We start from the raw sequence: 19,370 nt of genomic DNA, 5'->3' as shown, positions 1-19,370 counted from the left end.
GAAGAATGGTAGAGGAAATATTGGGAAAAGAAATGAGTGATACAAGGAAATACGAAAATAAAATTAGCAGCTTGGTTAAAAAAAGTACAAAAATGATGAAGAAAATAATACCTTAAAAACAGAATTGACTTAATGGTAAAATAGGTACAAAAATTCACTGAAGAAAAGAACTTCTTAAAAAAAACATTATTGGTCAGGTGGAAAGGGAGGTACAAAAACATCACTGAAAAAAATAATTCTTTAAAAATTAGACTGGGCAAATGAAAACTAATGATAATAACAAGATTTCAAGTTCAGAAATCTTAATAATGGATAGTATATATATAGCACTTATAAATATAACTATATATTACATAGTAATTGTATATATCTATTCTTATATATTATAATATTTACAAATCATTAAAAATATTTTATTATTTGACTTTTCTACTCTGGAAGGTAGGTACTATTGCTATCATCATTTTTACAGATGAAGACATTGAAACAGAGATGTAAAGTCTTGCTCAGAGTCACATGGCTAGTAAATATATGATATTAGAGTTGAACTCAGGTGTTCCTGACTTCTGTCCCAGTGCTCTCTAATCTCTATTCCATCTTGCCACCTTTTTCTATTATACCATAGAGAAATTTTTATAATTTCATTATGGAGTTATTATTGTGCAAGTAAAATAGTTAACATACCTCACTGCCCAAGCAAATGGCATGTGATATTTCCCCAACTTGCTGCAAAATTGCCTATTTGACTTTAATATCTTCTGCACATACTAAAAAAAGGAAAACAAGTTAGCAATGAGCATTTGGCATCTTGCATATGAAAATGAAAACTAATTAATCAATAATTATTTCTCAAATGTTTTCTATGAGCTAGATCTTGTTTAAGGTTTTATAGATACAAATATAAAGAATGAAATAATCCCTTCACAAGAGGAGCTTATATAACAATGGGGGAGGGGTAACTAGCACATATATAAACATATTCAGAATAAATACAAATAAGTACATAAAAGTTAAATATTGAGCAGCTTAGGAGCGGCAACACTAGCACCAGTAGAGATCAGGAAGGGCTTTATGCAGAAATTGGTCCTTGATCTTTGTCTTTTTAAAAGGGAGAGGACTAGGTAAGGCAAAAATACCTTTGAAGAATGGGGAAGGTACCAAAGGAAAAAGCAGGAGATGGAACTATGCAATGGCAGTTTGGTTGACTTGAAGAGAATGAGAAAGGGAGCAACAAGAAACTGAAGTTCCTTTGTGAAGGACTTTAAAGGATAAATAGAAGAGTAAATATTTTATCCCAGAGACATTTTTTCCCCTTTCAGAGACACATACTTATTAATATAATAAACATTTGTTATAAGTGCTTTTCTATCCCAAGGATTCAGCTGTACTATGGATCAAATGATGTCCCCTCTGTACAGAGGGAATCTTTATTCCCTCCCTCTCATTCTAGGATCCCAAGGGCAATCTCCTTCCCTCCAATTCTGGCATTTTACTAATTAGGAAAAAACCTTCTGGAAATCTAGAAAGTAAAGATTTCTCAAATTCATAGTCTTGGCACACATAATACCTTTATTCATTATTTTGTAATTCATATTGAAGGGAGTATTATTAAAACATTAAACATTACCCCAAATGGAAAATTATCCATGCACTCAAATCCAGCTCTACAATGTATTTCCCAAGCAAAACACATTATTTTTTAATCTTCATGAATATTTCATTAGTGGGATGTTTTTTGAAACTGTCCTTTCAAAGTTGGTGACTAACCAATAAAAGTTTGACTTTTTTATCATTTTTTTTAAAAGAAAAAAATGGAAGAAATGTTTAAGAAACTTTGCTAATTACCTTGTTGGAATCTGGGTTTTTAATATAAGGTTCAGCACCACTGGCGATATTTCCCATAAGAACTTTTTCGATCTTGGCCACCATAACAATGTCAGAGTGTGGGTTACTTACAGAAAAGATAGCCTATAATGAATAAAATCAAGAAATATGAATAAATATTCAAATTATAATGAAGTTGCTTGCCAAGTTTCACTTTGGACTGAAAACTTCATGCTATCCTTGTTTGGTCCCCCCAGAGAATCCCACTTATAAGAAGAGAGTTTACAAAAGTTTCATGTACAATCAAGGGGAAATAAAATGGTGACCTGCTTTGGATACTTCAGCCATTCTTCAGGAAATCCTTTAACATGTGGTTCTTCTGACTGTCTGGGGCTAACTGTGTCAATGTTGCCATTTTCTAAGGCCACTGAAGCACCTGAAACCATTTGTCGAACAAGCGTATGGTTCAGATCCACATTAAAATCTGCAGAAATCTTTCTGTTGTCTCTGGTATCATAAAGGGCCAGGCTGACAAAGAAAGGTTCAATCTGTAAACAAAATGAAAAACTAAATGAAAAACTATTCCCCATTAAACATGCAAAGTTGTCTATAGGAGTAGGAAATCACAGGAGGAAGACAACAGTGATATTAGGGACAAAATATTTGAGAAAAGGAAGAACTAGGGCCCTCAGACACTTAATTCTTCCTATCTGTGTGACCCTGGGCAAATCACTTAACCCAAATTGCCTCAACAAAAAAAAGGAATAACTCAAGAAAAATTTTGATCTAGTATGATCCTAAGGCTTCTTGATCTTGGCAGAAAATTTCATTTCATAAACTTTTGTTAAGTACTTACCCATATATGAAAGGCATTGCTCTTAGTGTTTGGAAAAGATCAAAAATAATACAGTAATACAATAAAACTCTCAAGGAGTTTACAATCTACTAGGATAGATATAACATATCTAGACAAGAATAATGAAAAGTGTAATGTTCTATGAATAAAGGAAAGGAGCAATCAAGATAAGGTATCTAAGAAAAACTGAGTAACAATGCTAGCCAATATTTATGCCATGCTTACTATGTGCTAAGCACTCAACGATTATCTCATATCATCCAAACAAACTGGGAGATAAATGCTATTGTTAGCCCCATTTTACAGATGAAGGAAATAAGGCAGAGATTAAATCACACAGGTAGTAAGGGTTGGAGGCCAGATTTGAACTCAGGAAGATGATTTCTAATTCCCTTACATTCTAGTCACTACTCCGCTTAGCTGCCCCTTCAGATTGCTAATTTGGGGGTTAATGTCAAACAGTTCGGTATAATGGAAAAAATGTTAAACTTAGGGTGAAGACATTACTCAAATCCTTCCTCAGCTATGTTACTGGACAACCCAAAAGGTTGTGCTCATTTATAAAATGAGATTAATAATATTTGGGTCTCTTATTTAGAGAGGGATAGTACTGATGAGGTCCTGGATAGCCAAATGGCTATTGATTGAGAGAGCCAGAATCACTGTAAACAATCTGGAAGTCTAATTACTCCCAGAGGTAAGCAGAGAGGAGCAGCGATATAATTATAAATGGACTTTTAAATTTTGATTAGGCCTTTTGTTCAAATGGATTTTATTATAGTCCCCAGGTAGAAGTCTCTGGTAGAATTATTTGCTGAACTTTTTGCATTTACAAAACCATTATAACTCCACAGCTACTATAGCCAATCAGAAAACCAAGTTATAATGGCCATCCTTTGAGGCTATATTTCTCCTAAAAAAAGAACCTAACTGTACCTCACTAGCTCACTAACTCTCTTTAGGATGTTACATCTCTTTTGGGGTTACTCTGCCAGTCAATGTTGTACTTCTACCTCATGGTACCTTTCTCCTTTTTATAGCCAATCCTTTTTAGGATTAGCCCACTAGTCAATGGTGTATTCCCGCTTCATTCTGTCTTTCTCCTTGTTATGGCTAACTGTTTCTAGGGTGCTAAACCTCTTTTAGGATTGCCTGACAGTCAATGGTATAATTCCCCTTTCCCACTAACTCTTTTCTGGGGTTAGTCTGCTTCCTTATGGAGTTAGCCCACACTTAGCAATTTAATAAAACTCTTGTCCCTTGATTTGTAGAAAGTCTAAGCTTACAAATTCTTTTGAGACAACCTAAAATATTGATCCATAACCCCAATATGTTTTGGTGGTATGGTATCACCCTTGTACCTCATCATTTAGTGGCCCAGGTATGGGGAGAGTCTTATTACATCCTGGACCCTCAACAGAACCTTAATCTTCCATTTTATAGTTGAGGAAACATAAATATAGTGAGTAAGTGACTTCATCAGATTTCCAAGTAAGTATCTGAAGCAGGATTCTAATTCCAGTGAAGTGGAAAGGATGTTGCATTTCAAATCAGAGTGCATGGGTTCAGATTCCAGCCTTGACACGTATTTCCTGATTTTCTCTTACTTGGTCCTATTTCCACAGTTATCAAATGAAGAGGGAGTCCCGATGACCACCAAGGACTCCTTTTCCATTTTTGATATCGAAACCTCCCTTGGTTTGACCTTAAAAATGGTACTCACTCTTCCCCTTTCTTCCTCAAAGCTATTTGGCACCTTTATTTCCCTACCCTCAGAATTTTCTACACTGGAGCCTCCTTAGGTCTTTTTTTATAAACCACAGCAGACTCCCAAGAGTCCCCAGACCCAATTTCAAGAGATACAGATGAAGTCTAACTGTATCTTCAGTTTTGGCTGCTTCAGCCCCACTTAGGATGAAAATCAAAACAACAATCTGGCTAGATCATTTTTACGGGGATATAAATAGATGCTTTATAGTTTACACATCACAAAATACCCTGATCCCCCAAGAAATCAAAACTGGAGGTCATCCAAAAGACAATGGAAAGCTGCAGGGTGGATGTAAGCAGGATGCAGCCCATTACTAACTACAGTTTCTATGCAGCAAATAGCATGAAAGATATAATCACAAAAATGTGTGACAAAAAGGAGAGTTGGGCCAGTTCTGGAGTGAAAATGAGTAAGTTATGTGCTTTTTCAGCACTCAAGTCAAGACACAGAGAAAATGGCCTCCAGGACATGGAATGGATACATCTGTGGGAGATTAATGGGATGACATGGATAGGAGTTGCATGGAATGAGAAGGGTATGGATGGGTTACAATCTTCACTGTTGGAGGATATAACTACACTGATGAAATCACAGATGCATTGGAGAACAAATGGAGACTAGCTATGGGATTCTAAAGTTAAAAATTATCTATAATGTACAACATGACCAAATGAATATGTGGTATAATGGGATAAGGTCTATACTTGGAGCCGTGAATAGAGTGTTGGACCTGGAGTCAAGAAGACCTGAGTTCAAGTATGGCCTCAGATACTTACTAACTGCAGGATCCTGGTAAATCATTTTACATCTAGTTGTCTCAGTTTCCTCACCTATAGAATAAATAGTATCTATATTCCAGGGATGTTGTGAGGATCAAATGAGCTATTTGCATAAGGCTTTGCATACTTTCAAGCTCTATATAAATACTAAGGATTGAGGATTTAGCCTGGCAATAGTTCACTAATATAGAAAACAATGTGAGCAATAGCCAAGACAGAAATTCACATAAATGCAACGACAAGGAAGGAAGAGCAAAGATTGCTTAATGCTTTCATTGTTATTTTTATATTCCTGTCCTTATACTTACTAGTCAAACCATTAACCTTTCTGAGATTATTTCCTTATCTGTAAAATGTGGATAATAATAACTATATTACTCATCTTATAAGGTTGTTATGAGAAAAGCACTGTGTTAAGCCTTATATTACTATATAAATATAATTTCTACTTTTGGAAATGAATTATTGGCTATGAAATATTGGCAAATTACAAAAAAAGTATGCCAAAAGAGGGCAGCTGTGTGGCACAGTGGGACAGAGCAATGAGCCTAGAATCAGTAAGACCCAAATTAAAGTCTGATCTCAGACACTTACTAGACATGTGATCCTGGGCAAGTCACTTAACTCTATTTGCCTCAATTTCCTTATCTGCAAAATGAGGTTGAGAAAAAAGTGGCAAATCACTGCACTATCTGCCAAAAAACCCCAGATGGGATCATGGAGAGACATGAATGAAAAATGACTCAAACCAAAAGAGAACCAACAGATTTTGCTGTTGTTTAAAATACAATAGCCTGTGGGATAAAATCATTTCCCCTGAATAAATGTACTTTCAGTTTATATAGGTAAAGTCCTAATGTGTATAGTTCACTTATAACAGGGGTGGGAAATAGGCTTTATAATCTGTAACCTGTTTATAATCAACATTATAAACAGATTGCATAAGAATCAGAGATTGAGTTAGAGTTAGTTGGATGTTAGCGGCCATGTAATCTAGCCTTCTAATTTGATAAATGGGCTAGTGGTATTAAATGTTTGGGTTACTGTCACACAGAAGGTAAGTGGCAGAGCCATTCAACCTCTGACTCCAAAATCAGTGCTCTATCTAATATACTATTTCCCATTAAAGGTATAACTAACATTTAAGATAGTCAATGAAAAGAAGCAACATAGCATTAAAGATAATGAACTGGCCTCAGATTCAGAAGGGCTGGATTCTGATTCTGATACATCCTGGAGTCTTTTATGTACATCTTCTTAATCCCTGATAATAACCTGTTGTACAGGAACTATTATTATCTCGATTTTAGGTTTGATTAAAATAAGGAAAAACTAAATGACTTGACCATGGTAACATGGCTAATTAAGGTCTGAGGCAGAATTCAAACTAACTCAGATAACAATTTGCTACATCACTAAGAAATGGAAAGATGCAGGGTAGATGTAAGCAGGATGTGGTCTATTACCAACAAGAGTTTGTATGCAGAAAATAGCATGAGTGATAGAATCATAAAAATGTGTGACAAAAAGGAGGGGTTGGCCATTCATGGAGTGAAAACAGCAAAAAATGTATGTATAGGCTATGCGCTTTTTCAGTATTCAAGTCAAGAAATACCTAGTTCTGAGGAGATAGTTTGGCAATAGTTGACTAATATGGAAAACTATTAGTAATAACTTGACTCCAAATTCAGACATATATATGTGTGTGTGTGTTTGTGTGTGTATTGATTGTTGTTGTTCAGTAGTTTTTAGTTGCATCTGGCTGTTCTTAACCTCATTTGTCATTTTCTTGGCAAAGATAGTGGAGTGGGTTTTCCATTTCCATCTCTAGCTCATTTTACAGATGAGGAAACTGAGGCAAACAGGATAAGTGACTTGCCTAAGATCACCTCGCTGCTAAGTATCATATTTGAATTCAGGAAGTCCTAATTCTAGGCCTAACATCCTATCTATAACACTACCCCACTATCTTGTACATTTTCATTGTGTACTCTCTGTCTCTGTCTCTGTCTGTCTGTCTGTCTCTCCTCTGTCTTTCCTCTCATCTCTCTCTCTTCTCTGTGTGTGTCTCTGTCTCTCTCTGTCTGAATCTGTCTGTCCATCTGTCTTTCTCCCTCTTTTTTCTCCCTTCTTCCCCTATCTCTGTCTCTGTCTTTATCTCTATCTCCATTTTTGTCTCTATCATCTATATGTCTATATTGCCTCTATCTTTATTTGCATCTCATCCATCTATCTATACCAAGATCTCACTCTGTAGCTCTGATTTTTAAACATACAAGACTAGCTCAAGATAAAATTTCATACAGCACCAAAGTAATCTCACTTAAGAAACAGCATGGATTGAGGATATAGCCTGGCAATAGTTCACTAATATAGAAAACAATGGGAGCATTAACCAAGACAGAAATTCACATAAATGCAATGACAAGGAAGGAGGAGCAAATATTGCTTAATGCTTTCATCTCACATAATTGTTGCCTTTTGAATTTTATTTACATTTACTTAAATGGAAAAAAAGTATTTGACTTTGGGAACCTGGCGGAAATTAAATCTCCTATGGTGAAGTAGTTTATTCAAATTGTTCCCTCTTTTCTTCTCAAAAGACAAATATTTCTCCCTCAGCATTAGTATAAATACTTCTTTCAAAAATTCTTTATCAATAATGAGATGTCCTTAGAACACTTTTGGTCTTAGACACAGGCCTTTAAAATTTGCAATATGTATTTGCTTCTCCCATCTTCTCTTAAATAAGCCAATGAAAATTTAAACATAGCTCAAATGCAAATCAAAAAATAATGGAAATTTTATATTTCACCAGCCATTTCTGCTTTATTAAGGGATCTGTGCTTAATTGTAAAAACAATGATATGAAGTCATCATTTTATAATCTAACAAACTACATATTATAACCTTATTTTCCCATTTATTTTTTATGTTTATTTGAAAAAAAATTTTTTGAGTCCCAAATTTTCTCCTCTCCTACCATCCTTCTCCCATTCATTGGGAATGCAAGCATTATATTATTATCTATGTAAAATTAGGCAAAAAAATTTCCATATTATCCATGTTGGGAAAAAAATAAGAAAAAGCAAGAAACATAATGGAAGTAAAAAAGTATGCTCAATCTGCACTCAGAGTTCATCAATTATCTCTCTGGAGAGAGATATAGTATTTGGAAGTGGATAGCATTTTTCAAAATGATAGAAATTTTCAAAATTTCCTTTGAAATTGTCTTGGATTATTGTCTTGATTAAATAAGCAAGTCTTTCACAATTAATCATCATTACAATATTACTGTTAGTATGTAAAATATTCTCTTGGTTCTGCTCATTTCTCTTTGGATCAGTTTGTATATGTTTTTCCAGTTTTTTTCTGAAACTACCCTGCACATCATATCTTATAATATAATAATATTCCATCACAATTATATATCACAACTTGTTCAGCTATTTCCTTATTGCTGGGTCATACTGTAGGCTTATTAAGGGATGACTGAACAAATTATGGCAGATGAAGTAAGGAAATACTATTATGTCATGAGAAATGAGGAAAGGAGTTGTTTTTGAAAATCCTGGGAATATCTATATGAATTGACGGAGAGTGAAGTAAATAAAATCAGGAGAACAATATGTACAATAATATTAACACAACAAGGACAAAGACAAAACAGCTTTGAAAGTTCTAAGAATGGGGCAGCTAGTTGGTGCAATAGATAGAGTACCAACCCTGAAGTCAGGAGGACCTGAGTTCAAATCTGGATTCAGACACTTAACACTTTCTAACTCTGTGACTTTGGGCAAGTCACTTAACTCCAATTGCCTCAGCAAAAAAAAAGTGTTAAGAATTGTGATGAATGTAATGAATAAACATGATGCTAGAAGACCAGTGATATAGCATATTATCCATCTCTTGAAAAAGAGATGATGGTTTCAAGGTAGAGAATGAGGTATGGCCAAAGTAGGAATTGGTTTTGCTTAGCTATATAGACTTATTTCAAACATTTTGCTTTTATTTCTTTATTTTAATGGGGGTCAGGAAGATAGGAGAAAGAGAAAAATAGATTTTTGTTAATTAAAAAAAATCAAATCCAAGAGATTCTTCAAGGAACTCTTTTTTTTTTTTTGCTGAGGCAATTGGGGTTAAGTGATTTGTCCAGGGTCACATAGCTAGGAAGTGTTAAGTGTCTGAGGCCAGATTTGAACTCTGATCCTCTTGACTGGTGTCTATCCACTGCACCATCTAGCTGCCCCTAAAGAACTCTTTAGAACTTAGGGATCTAAAGCAAAAATAGTCCATCAGTATAGTTACCTCAATTCATTCTTTAAAAGCAATTATATGATTAAAACATGTTTCTATGATTAAAAGACACTGATTTTTTTTTAAGCTTGGAAGTAAGGGAGAGAAGAAAATAGCTATTATATAGGAGTTTTACTTAGACTAGCAAATTATCTGTTATTTAATCAGTGTCAATTGTAGACTATCAATTATAGTCTCACGACAAGATCTAAGCATTTTTTGAAGGCCCCCTCCAAACTTTCAGATAGTCATATAACTAGTAAGGGGTCAGAAATTGTACTTGAATCTAGCTCTTTTAGACTCTAAGCCTATAAATCTATTTATTATGTATTACAAAAATATATTAGAAACCAGAATCTATCCAGAAGGCTCATTAATGGGAAAATAATCAATCACTTATTTTTATAGCAATGCACAAATTTTAGAAAACGCCGGCATCAACTGGTATTCATTTCATGGAAGAAAACATGTTTTCTTTCCCTTCCCAGTCATCCTTTTTCCCCCAATATAACCCACAAAGTGGCCATTCCACACATACATACACATACACACATGTGCATGTGCAAACACTATCACACTCATATTGCTGTTGTTCAGCCATTTAGTTGTGTATGACTCCTTGTGACCTCATGTACCACCTAATATGCCAGACAGACCCTACTATCCTCCCTTATCTCTCAAAGTCTGTCCAAGTTCCTGTTGCTTGTTTCCATGATGCTATCTAGACATCTCATCCTTGTCACCCCCTTTTTTCTTTTACCTTCAATCTCAATCTCTCTCTCTCTCTCTCTCTCTCTCTCTCTCTCTCTCTCTCTCTCTCTCATTCTCGTGTTCTCCTTCCTTCCCTCCTTCTTTCCCTCCCTCCCTCCCTCCTCCTCCTCCTCTTCCTCCTCCTCCTTCTCTCTCTCTCTCTCTCTCTCTCTCTCTCTCTCTTTCATACACACACACACACACACACACACACACACACACACACACTCATACACACCTCCATAGGAAAATATAAATAAGAGAGTTGTATTCAGAGAGAGAGAAAGTTTGAATTTCATGTAAAGGATAATGTGCCAAATAACTATGTGTACCTTTTCCTTTGATGCATTATATTGAAGCAATAAGGGATATTTTTTCTGGCTAGAGACTATGTGTAGGGATTTTCTAGCTGTTTAATTCACAACAATGGAAGTCTAGAAACTCAGGGTATTATTAAGAAGAAGCCATCACACTCAAAGGCAACAGGGCATTAGTTAATCATATGTAAATCTGGAGCTAGGAAAACCAACTCAGGGTACTCTTGACACATCAATAGATGAAATAACCAATATCAACTTACATTAGTCAAAGGATCATTTTCATTCTCAGTGACACATCCCTGAAGATTTAAATTGAGAGATTTACAAACAGTCATAATTCTCTTGGCTGCCTTTTCTTCAAATGGCCTGATCATGGATTCTGTTTCCAAAAGATCCTTTTTCTGAAGTTTTAAGGCCTTAACAAAAAAAAAAAGAATATGAAAAATGAACTCACCTATCATCCACTTCGGGATTTTCAATCTAAATGATAATTTCTGAGTTTATCGATTCATATTTATTAAGTGCAATAAAGTCCAACTTACGTCTATGTCTGGATCCAAGGAGAACAGGTTTAGCCTCTCCATGTTTCGTGACATTTTAACAGTTTCTTCTGTTTCTGTGAGGTACTTTGGAAAAAAACCAAAACATTCATGAAGAGACATTCAGATAGTTGTGACCTTCTCCCAAATCCTCCCTTTCCTCTTGGCCTTTGCAAAAAGTCCTTCCCCTACTGACATCCCTCCTTTCATTCATATCATGTCAAATTTTGGAAAACCTTTGTGTTTCCATTTTTTAATTTGGACAGGTTCAATTGGTGACATGCACTTGGAGATACTGGAATTTTTTGAGGGGAGTATCTCCATATAAATCACATTAAAGATTTTTGATCTTTTACAGAATCATATAAAGTTGGATCTTGAAGGGACCTTGAATATTATGTAGGTCAAACTACCCATTTTACAAATAGAGAAAGAAAAGTAAATCAAGTTCTTGAGGTCACATAGAGGAATAAACATGACTAAAAACTCTTTTTGGCATAATTATTCACCCTTACTCATCCCATACCCTTAGATAATTACTTTTGCGAATTCTGGATGCAAGTTGTTCTCTGAAGAATCTGTTTCCTCTGATGTGCATTCACAAGTCATAGAATTTTCCAGAGAATCTTTAAAAGACACATCAGAAAACAAATCATTTAAAAAATTATTTATTCATTCCCCAATTACATGTAAAAACAATTTAAATGTTTGAGTTTAATGTTGAGTTCAAATTCCTTTCCTCTCTCCCCATCCCTTCATTGAGAAGACAAACAATTTGATATAGGTTATACATGTGTAATCATGCAAAACATATTTCCATATTAGTCATACTGTAAAAGAAAATATAGATGCCTCCAAGCACCATAAAAATAAAGACATTAAAATAAATGTATGCTTCAATCTATATTCAGATAACACCAGTGATTCCTCTGGGGATGGATGGCATTTTTCATCATAACTCCTTTAGAGATGTTTTAGATCATTGTATTGATCCTTGTAAGAGAATCTGGGACAGAGCCTTGGGGAGCACCCATGGGCAAAATCTGTACAATGAACAAGCAAAGAAGGTTAAGGAGTATCTGCCCACATAGGAGAGAATCAAGAAAGAGAATAAAAATTTAGAAGAAAAGTTGGAAAAATGTTTAACTAGGGGATTCATTTTCATTAAACATAATTTGGAATAATAATAGTTTTGTTCAGTTAAGACTGACTCTTTGTGATCTCATTTGGGGTTTTCTTTGCAAAGATATTGGAATGGTTTGCCATTTGATTCTCCAGTTCATTTTACAGATGAGGAAACAGAAGCAACCAGGATTTGCCCCGGATCACACATCTCATAACAGTCTGAAGTTGGATTTGAACTCAAGTTTTACTGATTCTAGATCCAGAACTCTATTCATTGCACTACCTATAAAAAAATAATAGCTAGCATTTATGCAATGCCTTAAAGTTTGGAAGGGCTTTTTGCAAATATCTAATTTAAACTTTATAACAAATTTAGGATTAGATGCTATCAGTATCCCATTTTTACCAATAAGGAATTTGAGACATTGAGAGGTTAAGCAACTTGTCTGGCATCACCCAGCTAGTAAGAGTCTGAGTTCAGGTTTGTACTCATTTTCTTGACTTGACAAAAAATGCTCTAACTGCTGTCTTGCTAGCCATTTATGAACTTTTACATTAACAATGTTTTTTTTTTTTTTTAAAATCAACCTGGGAAGTTCTACTACTTGATTCCAATGACATGCCACAAATGGGATGCATCTTCTGAGAAATGTCATGATATATTAGCTGGTTTCAGAAATAATGTTTGCAGTGTTCCTGATAGGTGACTTCCAAGACCTTCTATTGAAATGTTATCTTAAACTATCAACCAGCTGGGGAAAAATGCTCATTTGCAGCTACCACAATTATTGTCAATGAAAGGTTTGGGGGATTATTTAGGAAATGGATACCTCTGGGTTGGATGGGGTAGAGGCAGAAAGCTATTTGAGCTGATGGCAGCTTAAATGCCCTGACTCCAAATAAGGAGTTTTTTTTTTTTAGTATGAGAAGAAATGGTAGCCCATCTGTTTCTCACCCAGCCTGAGATCTGTGAGGTCCGCACTCTTCCTTTCCTGAAGGGGTCCCTCAGGATTTATTTGGAGGATTTTGTTGAGAGTGTGAATCCATTCATCCATATCCAGCTCTGTTTCAGCTGCCAGCACAAAATATGTCAGGTCATTCATTTTCAATTCAAAGGCGTATTTTCTTAGTCTGTTATTCTGCAGTATCAAAGGGAGAGAAAAAAAAGTTTCAATAATTACTCTATGAAACATGAAACAAAGGCATCTCTAAAAGAGAAAAGAAAAAAAGAATTTATATGTGAGTTTTTCCACACAATGGCAGATAGCTAAGTAGCAGGATTGTGAGACCCTTTCAATAGAAAAGTGTAGAGTGGTTATTATGCTCAATGACCTTCAATGTCCCAATTCTGAAAGATGTTCCATTGGGTACTACAGTATAAATCATATTATCAGATGGTATATTCTTTCCACTCCAGTATTTAGCAGACACATTCATGGCTTTTGGTATTGTCCAAGAGTATCACCTATGTCTGACTATAAATATATCGTTATGGAACCATTTGATGCTTTAGTTCTTTTAATATTTCATAACAATCATTGCAGCCATTAGTTTGTCCTTCTTTATCCTTTATTCTCATTATTTGGATCAGCTCATTCCTTTTTCCTTAAATATATATCTTTGAAGATATATTTTATGCTACTTCTCCCATGCTAGTTGTATTGATTGTGTGAATTCCTTAATTCTCTCACTCATTCCTTTAGAATCATTGTTAAATGAATGGATGAGTGGATCAAAACTGATTACTCTATCTCACTTTCCACACAGAATGGCTGGAGGTACAGCGTTTTCTTAGACTACTTCTATCTGGAGGTCACAGACACTTTGTGATATGCTTTGCAGCATAGCTGGGGGTTATGTGAAATTTTAAATTTCAAATTTTTGGACTTCCAAGTCATATGATCTCTGGTTCCCAGATAATTTGCAAATTATTAATAGAAACAAATAACAATATTAATATCAATAATAACTATTGACATTTAGGTAACAACTTGAGATTTGTCAAGAGCATATAAATTATTTTACATGCATTATCTTATTTGATTCTAACAACAACTCTGTGAGTTAGGTGCTATTATTATCTCCATTTTACAGATGAGGAAATTGCAAGATGTCTAGTGACTTTCCCAGTGTCATAGTTGGTAAATGTCTTTCTCAGGATTCAAATTCAGATTTCTTGATTATAAAGCTAACTATACTAGGGCTTCTTAAACTTTTTCCACTTGTGACTCCTTTTCTTCTGAGAAATGTTTATATGACCTATGTATCTAGGTATGTAAAATAGGTATCCACATCAAACATTTACTGACAGTAGTAAATCATAATTTTACTGCCCCCACATTCAATTATAAGACCCCACATGGGGTTTGAACTACAGTTTAAGAATCTGGGTACTCTACCACCTAGCTAATGTCAGAACTTATTGTCATTTAAGTTTTTATAGGAGGTGACACCTTTTCAGATTGGATATTTGACAGAGAAGTAGTACCTCGGTTAACAGAAGTCACTTCTCTTGAATATGTTACACTGCCATTTTTCTTTGCAGAGATGATATAGTATAATTCATATGATCATAGACAGAGAGGTCTTCCAATTTAACCTTTTCCCTCCTCTTTATAGTTGAAAAAACTGAGGTCTAGAAAGGTTAAATTATCTTATCCAAGATTATGCAACTATTAATGGCAGAGGAGAGATTGAAATCCATATCACTGGAATCAAAATACAGTTCTTTTCAGCTATTCCATGAAGGTAGTTGAATTTCCTATACGTCTAATATCTAACTTTCTATGGTTGAAGAGACAAGGCAATGTTATCAACTTCAAGAGCTTTAAAATGTGTGTAGGCATTTCAGGAATTCAATTCTGCATTCATTCTTAAGTGACAAAGCTAGACAGAGTGATATGCTCTTCTTCAGTATGACTGGGCAATTTACATTCATTTTTCCTTGGTGTCAGTGTAAAATGAAGAGCAGCTGAATTTAGAAATATTTAGATTTGGAGTTAGAGAATACTGGTTGGAGAACTTGGTCTGTCCCTGATTAGCTGTGTACCTTCAAGTCATTTACCTTATCTATAAAATGGGTATAATTATATTCTGACTATTTACTTCATAGGTTTATTATGAGAATCAAATAAGATTTTATAGATACTAACATACCTTGACTAAATCACTTATTGTATCTTTAAAGGAGATATAAACTGTATTTTGACCATTTACTTCATAGAATTACTATGAGGATCAAATAAAATTATATACGTGTATGTTTATATACACGTATATAATTTTATATAGAAATTTTATGTGTAATATAAAGTAATTTTAATGAAATTTAGATATATACTTTTAATGTATTTATAAAAAATTTTATGTAAAATATTATTTGATCCTCAGAAACTTGTAAGTTAGTCAAAATATAATTATAACTCTTTTGTGTTATATACATGGATATATGTATCCATACATATACACACACATGTAAAATATATAACAATATACATGCAAACTCATTTCACCTAGTATTATACTGTATTATGAAAACCTTCTTTAAAATAAGGGAATTGAAGGGCATAATTTTTGGCAAATGAAATGAAAAGATAACTCCAGGGAGTTCACTTCAAATCCATTCAGTTCAATTCCATTCAACAAACAAGTATTAATAGTCTACTATGTGCCAGGCTTCCTGTTGTGGGCTGAAGATACAAAGAAAAAAATGAACCAGTGCTACCCTCAAAGAGCTTATGTTTTACTAGAGGAAAATGATAAGTTGACAAATAAGTTAGTAGAAATGTACATACAAAGTGGTTTGATTGGGGGGGGGGGGATCTTAAGACAAAAGGGGACAAAGAAAAACTTCCCAGAAAGATCACCCTCCAGCCAAACCCTGAAGGCAATTTAGGATTTTAAAAAGGGGAAGGTAAAGTGGGAGCAATGTATCTGAGGAGGACAGTTTATATGATGGCATGTAGTTAGGAGCAGAGATTATTAACTTTTTGTATCATTGCCTTTTTGGTTGGTCTGATGAAGGAAATAGACCTTTTCAGAATAATATTTCTAAGTGCATAAAATAAAAGACACAGGATTATAAGGGAAAGCATTGTTATTGATGTGTAATGAGTGAAAATAAAAGAAAAAAACTTCATAAATCCCTGGTTAAAAACCTCTGAGAAGATGGAAAGTCCTGAAGTGGAAACAGAAAGTATTCCAATTTGACTGGAGCATATAAATGCGTGGGGAAAATTGATGCAGAATCAATCTGCCAAAATAGATTGGAACTAGACTGTCAAGAAATATAAATGCCAAACAATAAAGATGATTGTTGCTCAGCAGCCAGATGATCGGTTACTAAATATTAATCACTCTCCCCCGTTGCTAAAAAACACAGCCCACCTCTCAACCTTCAACAAAAAATGATGACAAACTAGTGATCATAATTTTTGGCATCTGGCAAAAAGTCACCAGGACTAGTGTTCTATCCACTATGTCATCTAGCTGACCCCAATATTATAACTTCTATGAGTAAATTGGAACCAGAGATCTTGAACTAAAAAAAAATTTTTTTTCTGAATCTCTATGAACCTACTTGTTGGTACTGTTGTTCAGTTGTGTCTGACCTTTCATGATTCTATTTGAGGTTTTCTTGGCGCAGAAACCATTTCCTTCTCCAGCTCTTTTGACTGGTGAGGAAACTGAAACAAACAGGGTTGACTGACTTTCCCAGAGTCACACAACTAGTAAGTGTCTAAGGCAAGATGTGTCTTCTGGACTCTAAATCCTATGTTCTATCCAACCTGGCTGCCCTATTCAACCTGTTCCTCTATGTCCCTTCCTCTCTTCCTCCCTCTCTCCCTCCCTCCCTCCCTTTTTTCCTCCCTTTTTCCCTCCTTCCTTCTTTTCTTCCCTCCCTCCCTCCTTTTCCCCTCCCTCCCTCCTTTCTTTCCTTCCTTTCTTTCTTCTTTTCTTCCTTCCTTCCCCTCTCTCTATGTCCACATGCATGCATGTATATATGTAGACCTATATACATGCACAGTACATGCTAGACAACACATATCTTACATATGTGTATATACATAATACATATGTGTGTGTGTGTGTACACATACATATGCATCTGGTGTACGTTGGGGAAATTTATATAATCAGCCCTTTCATCCACAGGTAGAAATATCAAATATTTCTTCAGACTTTTAAAAACTTAACATAACACAGAAGGCCTTTGTTTTCAATGAAGACTGAATAATGAATATTTTACTGAGTCAGAAGCCTTTAATAAGAAAAAAGGAAAATCACAGGTCAATTTCATTTCCATGACTCTTTCTTCAGAAGGGCAGTGGTATTGAATTCTCTTGTACATGGTGTACATTAACAGGCTCACTCTGCGCTCAGTCTGTATAACTAACTTCTCTTCTTTCAAGTTATAAGGGTTTCCACAAATCCACTCTTGGTTCTATGTATCATGCTACATAAACTAAAAAAAGAGGTCCTTTTAGAAAGGCCAGCAAATTTTTCCCATCAAAAGCTGAGCCAAAATCTTTTGCATATTTTTCAAATGGAGGGAAACAGAGATCAATGTTGTGTTTTAGTTATATTCCAATATAGTAAAATAAACCAAAAAAAGGGTTCTTTAAGTCAGTTAGGAAAATGAAAATTTCTTTTTCTTAAATATCTCTTTTGGCTGAGGAAAGGAGAGCCCATCATACCACAGATGCCTCTTTCTCCTTTAGCAGAGAAAATCACTTTTCCCTAGTCTTATGACGGAGTACATTGAGAACCTATCTTTCTAAAACAAGCTAAGCTAAGTGAAAAGTGGCCAGCATTCATTTTTCTCATGAGAAAAAGCTAACACTTCAGCTGAAGACTCTATCTAAAATGCAGTAAATACAACTGATGAGCAACAGAGATATAATAGTCATGGAGGATCACTGGAAATACAATACCCAGCAGCACACTCTGATGATCCGATGTCCAGCAGGAATTAGGCTCACCATAGTTGGAAGACTAGCCATGTACTATTTGAAAAAGGGGCTACCCTTCCATGTGGATGCACTGGTGACTTATATAGACTAAGCATATGCAGTTAACACATAAACTTAAGGAGCAAACATTTCCTACATGTGTGTTCTTTGAATGTGGGACCTAGATGTATATGGATGTATATATTTTGTATATATTTGTATATATTTTGAATGGGTATGCTCATAGGTCTCCTAAATATATGTGCCTTCACATATATTCCCTGGTTATATACAGTCCCCATTTGTGGGTTCCCATGAATGATTACTATTTATGTTCACTATTCCCATGATTTTATACATATATATGTAATTTGTGGGACAATTTGTACTAAGCTTATGAGAAAATTGATACTTTTGTTACTATACTGCCTCATTAAATGCCTTTGTTTTGAATTAATTGTTCAAAATAATTACTTTGACTGATTAGTAAAACATATTGACAGAGGTTCATGAGCTATAATTTTGAGTATATGTGAACTCCCACAGTACTCTCAAACTGGATCACCCTTTCTCAGAAGTCCATGTCCACAGAGAGGACTCTTATGTTCTACAAATAATAATGTTTAAAGAATAAGATGGGAATGAGAATTGAAGACATTTGCAGTTGTTATGGGGAGAACGACCTCTTGAAGAAAGTGTGATTTAAGTGAAGTCTTGAAGGAAGACAGAGAAATTAAGTAGGGGAGAGTACAGAGAGTAAGTCTGGGAGGATGGGAGTAGTTTCATATTAGAGAAGTTCGATAGGGGAGCATGTGGGGAGAAAGACAATGAGTTTATTTTTGGACATGTTGAGTTTGAGATATCTATGGCTAGGTTTTGAAGGAAATTAAAAGCATGGATTAGAAGAGTGGCAGTCTTCTAATGTTGGGAAAATATCCTGAATAATAATCAGAATGTCTAGGAAGAGGGACTATATTGCTGTCTGATGAAACATGAAAAAATGACAAGGTGGGGCAGGAAAACTTTATATAGCAACTTGAATTATACTGGGGAGTTGAGATTTGACTTGAGAGGCAAAAGGAGCCAAAGGTTGTGTCAGAGACTGGGACTTGAAAAGCAAGGCTTTTGTGAAACAATGTCCAGGAAGTCCTTTCTAACA

At 34.9% G+C, this 19,370-nt stretch overlaps 1 protein-coding gene across 1 annotated transcript in view; it reads right to left on the bottom strand.

Moving 5' to 3' along the window:
• The window catches only part of DOCK10 (dedicator of cytokinesis 10), a 212,379-nt gene that overhangs the window by 110,638 nt on the left and 82,371 nt on the right, over nt 1-19,370 (bottom strand). The window contains exons 8-14 of the mRNA XM_051983445.1: nt 13,216-13,399; nt 11,676-11,761; nt 11,139-11,222; nt 10,857-11,012; nt 2,151-2,372; nt 1,846-1,968; nt 685-767 (exon numbers count right to left, since the gene is read on the bottom strand). Of these exons, the coding sequence (XP_051839405.1) occupies nt 685-767; nt 1,846-1,968; nt 2,151-2,372; nt 10,857-11,012; nt 11,139-11,222; nt 11,676-11,761; nt 13,216-13,399 (938 nt within the window). The remainder of the gene's footprint in view (nt 1-684; nt 768-1,845; nt 1,969-2,150; nt 2,373-10,856; nt 11,013-11,138; nt 11,223-11,675; nt 11,762-13,215; nt 13,400-19,370) is intronic.

The sequence above is a fragment of the Antechinus flavipes genome, chromosome 3 (assembly GCF_016432865.1).
Source record: "Antechinus flavipes isolate AdamAnt ecotype Samford, QLD, Australia chromosome 3, AdamAnt_v2, whole genome shotgun sequence".
NCBI classification, from domain to species: domain Eukaryota; kingdom Metazoa; phylum Chordata; class Mammalia; order Dasyuromorphia; family Dasyuridae; genus Antechinus; species Antechinus flavipes.
This window is presented reverse-complemented; position numbering and strand designations above follow the sequence as displayed.